This window comes from Octopus bimaculoides, chromosome 18 (assembly GCF_001194135.2).
Source record: "Octopus bimaculoides isolate UCB-OBI-ISO-001 chromosome 18, ASM119413v2, whole genome shotgun sequence".
In the NCBI taxonomy this organism is placed as follows: Eukaryota; Metazoa; Mollusca; class Cephalopoda; order Octopoda; family Octopodidae; genus Octopus; species Octopus bimaculoides.
In genome coordinates, this window is record NC_068998.1 from 30,214,843 (window position 1) to 30,221,252 (window position 6,410).

The following is a 6,410-nucleotide window of genomic DNA, read 5'->3' on the forward strand; positions in this document are numbered from 1 at the left end:
CGGTGGCACGTGTAAAGACATTTGAGCGAGATCGTTGCCAGTGCCGCTGGACTGGCTCCTGTGTGGGTGGCATGTAAAATACACCATTTTAAGCGTGGCCGTTGCCAGCACCACCTAACTGGCCTTCGTGCCGGTGGCACATAAAAGCACCCACTACACTCTCAGAGTGATTGGCATTAGGAAGGGCATCCAGCTGTAGAAACTCTGCCAAATCAGATTGGAGCCTGGTGTAGCCATCTGGTTCACCAGTCCTCAGTCAAATCGTCCAACCCATGCTAGTATGGAAAGCAGACGTTAAACGATGATGATGATGATGATGATGAAACGGCACTCTTCAAAACTTGCACTAAGAATAAAAGACAAAGTAAAATTTCTACCTGCTTTTATAGCAAGTTGATGGAGATAGTTTATACAGTCCCCCTCCCACTTTTAGTTCATGCAATTGTAAAAACCACATTATTTATGGGATGACCCAATAAATGGCACCCATGAAATTGTTATGGTTGTTGCTGGTATCATGTAAATGGTACCCAAGCTGGTGGCATGTAAAAAACACCCATTATACTCTCAGAGTGGTTGGTGTTAGGAAGGGCATACAGGCGAAGGAACCATGCCAAATCAGACTGCAACCTGGTGCAACCCTCTGGCCTACTACTTCCAGTCAAACCATCTAACTCAAGCCAGGATGGAAAGCAGATGTTAAATGATGATGATGATAACGATATATATATAGTAATCACTCAACTATCATGGGTGTTACATTCCGAAACCTCTCATGATTAGTGAAAATCCATGAAGTAGAAACTGTACAGTACTATATATATTTATTTTACAAATGCAAAACAACACCAGATGCTTGCCTCCCAAGTTTCGTTTTCCATACAATATATGCGATTCTTTGTTTACTCATCTACAGTACACTACATATTTTCTTTTAATATATTTTAATTAATGTGTTATACAGTGTAGTACTGTACTCAATTTTAATTTACTAATTTTTAATCTAAAAACTATAAATACCTACCAACCACAGAAAATCGCAATATACTGAGGAGTCTGCAATATAAATTTACATATATTGGCCAGAAAAATCCATGATGTACTGAGTGTGCGATAGCTGAACCATGATATGGTGAGGGATTACTGTGTATGTATGTATATATATATATATATATATATATATATATATATATATACATGCACACGTAACATCAATATATATATATGTATATGCATGTGTGCATATTACATGTTGGCAGTTCTTCGTTCTGGCAAGCACTCATGTGGCTATGTAAACTAATCCTTGAATGAGAGGCTCTTATGCATCTGGGGCAAATATGTAGGCTTTGGTCAGATGGGGGTTGTATCAACGATTCTTTTCTTTTTTGGCATTTCTCACCTGTTGCAGTTGTTCTGGCATTCTCAAAATTTCTCTTTTAAATGCTTCCTAGAAGTTTTCTCTTTCTCTCTTTTGACTTGGCTGAGCTTGCAATAGAATACAGTCTCCAGCATTCTGGATTTGTCCATGCATGAGACATAGCCTGCCCATCTGAGCTGTCTAAGCAACAGTACGGCTTCTATGCTTGATATGCTGGCCAATGGAGATTTTCATTGTTGGTGATATGTTCCTTCTTTGAGATGTCCATGATGAAACAAAGGCATGTCTGATGGTAATGTTCCATCAGACTGATCTGTTTCCTGTAAAGCACCTAAACTTCTGACCCATAGAGGAGAGTAGTGATGACAACTACCTTCTAGACTTTAATATTGGTGGACAAGTTCAGTGCATGGTTCTGCAGACATTCTTCGCTAAATCCACACAATGGTTTTACCATTCTGACACCTGGATTTTCTACACCTGAAGAATTTTGATCTTTCTTAAGACTACAGTCCTTGAGTGTAGATAGCCTGAAACTCAGGTTGAGTGCCACATTTGAAATGCCTCATCTTTCTCCAAGAAGCCTAAATTTACATAAACAAACATATATCCATATACAATTATATACATGCACACACACATCTTGATAATACTAAAACCCTAGAGATGTTTGTGTGTAGCTGAAATATCTCAGAAATAGTATAATTTTATCTTAATTTTTTTTGCATATTTATTTTCACACTTACCTTTGGCAGTGCAGTATAAATTTTTGCGATATTTGGGACCCTATTTATTAACAAAAACAATTAAACACAATTTTTGTTTGTTATTTCTTGACGGAAAAAAAAAACATCACTGCTATTTCTAGCATGCCCTGCTACCACCTAACAGCTGTTTGTGATAATGGTCATAGGTAGTCGAGTAAGTTTTTTAATTTTGTGTCATACTGATGGATTTAATTCGGCTATACAGAAAACTTCCACAGTATTCAGATCACCTTTATTTCTTTTGGCAGTTAGTTTATTTGCTGCCTTCTTTCGGGAACTTTTTCTTTGTAGTTTATGGAATTCTGTGAGAAGTGCAAGCTATATTTGTATTTTTCATTCTTATTCCAGCCTGAAGATGCAAACTTTTTTTCCTATGGACACATATAAAACTACTTTGTTGGTGAGAACACATATCGTGTAGTATATATTAATTTCATCAATGAACAAAATCTGAGACTTGGTTTCAAAAAACATTACTTTACTCTTTTGAAAATTCCTGAACTATTATCATTATTATTACTAAGGTGGTGAGCTGGCAGTCATTAGCACATTGGGTGAAATGCTTAGTGGTATTTCATCTGTCTTCACGTTTTGAGTTCAAATTCTGCCAAGATCGACTTTGCCTTTCAGGGTCGATAAAATAAGTACCAGTTGAGTACTGGAGTTGATGTAATCGATTGTCTCCCTCCCCCAAATTTCAGGCCTTGTGCCTATAATAGAAAGGATTATTATTATAATTATTATCATTATTATCTTTATTAAGGCAGAAGCATTAGCACACCGGGCAAAATGCTTAGCAGCATTTTGTCTGTCTTAACATTTTGAGTTCAAATTGCACTGACGTCGACTTTGGATCACTGGGCTCAATTTAATCGACTTGTCACCTCCTCGAAATTTTAGGCCTTGTGCCTAGAATAAAAAGGATTATTATTATTGTTATGATGCTGATGCCAATGCTGCCACCACTGCTCCTGATGATTCACAATTACTTATTATCATTTCATAACCTCAGACTTATGTAGCTAATTCTTACTATGAACATTATTATTATTAGCATTATCTTTATCATAAGCTTCATATATTATAATTGTAACAAGTTAGCATAATCATAGTCAAAAAGTTTGATGAGAAGTTAACAGAACCAAATGAAACTCACCAGCAGCCAGTATTGTGCCACTCATCCAAAATGAAGCTAATAGAGAAACCATAGCACCACGGCGCTTCTTTGGTTGGAATTCAATAAAATAGGAAAATACAACAGGAACGCTGCCACCAACTCTGACAGAAAAGAAGTGAAATGAATTAAAAAGAGAAAAGTAAGATGAATAGATTTTTACTTTTGCTTGCATGTTTCACCTACAGCTGAAAGTAGAGAGAAGGATGGCATTTTTGAATTTGAATATTTGCAAATTCTTGAACTAGTTATATTGATGCAACTTTTCCTTCATACCACTAAACACCCTCAATTAAAGTTGATGCAATATACTTTCTTGTTTTTCCTCAACATAAAACAGGTAAAATACATGAGCCTGATATGGCCCATTTAAATGCTAAAGGGTTAACAGATCTGGAGGAAGAGGCAGGATGTTTGTGGCTTTGCAGGCTCTCTATGACCAATGGAACTGATGCTCTAAAATATTTCACTTCAACAGTTACAAGTCAACATTTACAAGAATTTCATGAACAGGAAAGGAATTTCATTGAGCTGAATTCTATGGGAAAAGAAATGGGAAACCTATTTGGTGCAGGACCTGCAGAGTTGGACACAAATTCCCTCTCAGACATGTTCTAGTCAGTGGCTGGCTAACAGTTGAAGTATTTTTTGAAACATAAGAGAAGGGTCAATCAGTTATTATGAGAAATCTTCAGTGATGAGCATGCTGCTCTTACTTGTAATGTAAGTTTTCTTGATATGAGCAGTGCTTTTATTTTCCTATTGAAAGGGACAATATTTGCATGATTCCATAAGAAATTCCATTCATGGTCTCTGTTCATGGACTCATAACAAGTTTGGCATAAAGTGTCTGAGTTGCATGTGGATGACACTTAGGAACGCTGCCACCAACTCTGACAGAAAAGAAGTGAAATGAATTAAAAAGAGAAAAGTAAGATGAATAGATTTTTACTTTTGCTTGCATGTTTCAGATCTAAGAGAAGAGAGATGGATAATATAAATCTGTAATTTTGACAGGAGATTCATATGTCAAACACAACTGAAAGTTTTGCTGATATTGAAGGCATTAACATTGTTTTCATTGAGATGAGAGCCACTTGAGGAACTTAGAACATATGTTAGGGAAGGATGAAGGGTCATATAATCTTCCCAAAAGTAGGTATGGTTGGATGTGACAACAAGTAGATTATTGATGAATAGAAGGAAGAGTGGTGGAGACAGTGTTGATAGCACTGGACAGAGAGAGAGAGAGAGAGAGCTCCATTATTAAAAGCCACAATAGTGCAATCTGATGGAAAGTTACAGATCTAAGAGAAGAGAGATGGATAATATAAATCTGTAATTTTGACAGGAGATTCATATGTCAAACACAACTGAAAGTTTTGCTGATATTGAAGGTATTAACATTGTTTTCATTGAGATGAGAGCCACTTGAGGAACTTAGAACATAAAAACTTTGTTGTGTGTGTGATGTGAAGGAATATACCTAAAAAGATGGTTTTATTTACTCACCTAGCTGTTTCTGATAGACCAGGATCAAAGCATTGTAATAGCAGTGGTGTAATACTGGTAAAGATCCACCCATTTGATTGACTTGAAGTGTTACAGGGTGCCATGTAGTAAGAGATTGGATGTTGGGCATTTGCAATGTGGCAGTGGTGCAGAGGAAGGGTTTGGTTTTAAAATGCAAAAGAGATCAAGGATGTTTGTGGTGTTTGTATATCAGTTAGGAATTCAAGGAGGAAGGTAGGTAGAAAGTGTTAAGAATTGCAGAGGATTCTGCATCAGCAGTAACAGTGTGAGATGAGTGTGAGAGCCATAAGGAGTTGTAAGCATTGAAATCATCTTAGACAATGGCTTTGCATAATCAAAGATAATGCAGAAGATATAGTTAAAGAGATGCTAGTGGTCTGAGATGTTCAAAGAGCAATAGAGGGAGTAGAAGTATTTATAAGAACAAGGAAGAGAGACTTTGATCCAGAGAAGCTGGACATCATTAATGCTGAAGTCTTGGTGAAAGGTGGGAGAAATAGAAAGAGTGGAATTTACATATATGCAGACAATTTTTTTTAGTTAAATTTACGTTGAGAGTGTACTCTGGATATAGGAGATGGGTTGTAGAGAAATTGGCATTTCAGAGGGAAATACGATGTGTGATTTGTATGTGTGTAAGAGGTGATGTGCAGGATCTAGGTGAGATAGTGGACCTCAAATGCTTGAAAAGAAAAGAGAGAATTGGCCCAGTGGTTTAGATCTATACTTTGGCATTGAAGGAAGTGTAGAGGATAATGGTGCCTGGAAAGATCACAGAAGCCACCAGGCCTGTTATTTGGATCTATTTTTTAGCATTGAGGGAAAGTTTATATACAGAATTTAAAATGCAAGTATGGCTGTGTGGTAACAAGTTTGCTTCCCATCCACATGGGACTGGGTTTATTCCCACTGCATAGCACTTTTGGCAACTGTCTTCAACTGTAGCCTTGGACTGACCAAAGCCTTGTGAGTGGTTTTGGTAGAAAGAAACTGAAAGAAGCTCATCATGTGAGTGTGTATGTGTGCATGTCTGTGCCTGTGTCTGTGTCTCTAAAAATAATTTTCAGTAACATACTAAGACATTGAACACATAGCATTCCTTGAGCCATTAAAGAAGGCTCTTCTAGGCATAGCAGCCAAATCTTTCACATCACACCTTAAGTCTCATAAAATGAAAGATAATGTATATCAGATAACGTATTCCTAGATAGTCTATGTCTGATAAAAGAAATGGATGCATGTTCATAGTTGGAATGGTTTTGATATAGTTCTGTTAAATTATGGCCAGTTAAGGACTAAACAAAAGCAACAATTATAACATTCCATTGAATATGTTTTCTCCAGATATAATGTTTTTCAGATATAGCATACCTGAAACCAAAGATAACAATTAAATTTCATCTTTAAAACTACATTTTAAAGCCTGGTACTTATTTTGTCGATCTCTTTTGCCAAAGTGCTAAGTTATGAGCAACACCAATTGTCAAGTGGTGATGGAGGACAAACACAATGTTAGGTTTCTACAGCTGGATACCCTTCCTAACACCAACCACTTTAC

At 36.7% G+C, this 6,410-nt stretch overlaps 1 protein-coding gene across 1 annotated transcript in view; it reads right to left on the reverse strand.

Annotated features, from left to right (window-relative positions):
• The window catches only part of LOC106875730 (synaptic vesicle glycoprotein 2C), a 189,936-nt gene that overhangs the window by 103,042 nt on the left and 80,484 nt on the right, over positions 1-6,410 (reverse strand). The window contains exon 5 of the mRNA XM_052974466.1: positions 3,302-3,423. Within this exon, the coding sequence (XP_052830426.1) occupies positions 3,302-3,423 (122 nt within the window). The remainder of the gene's footprint in view (positions 1-3,301; positions 3,424-6,410) is intronic.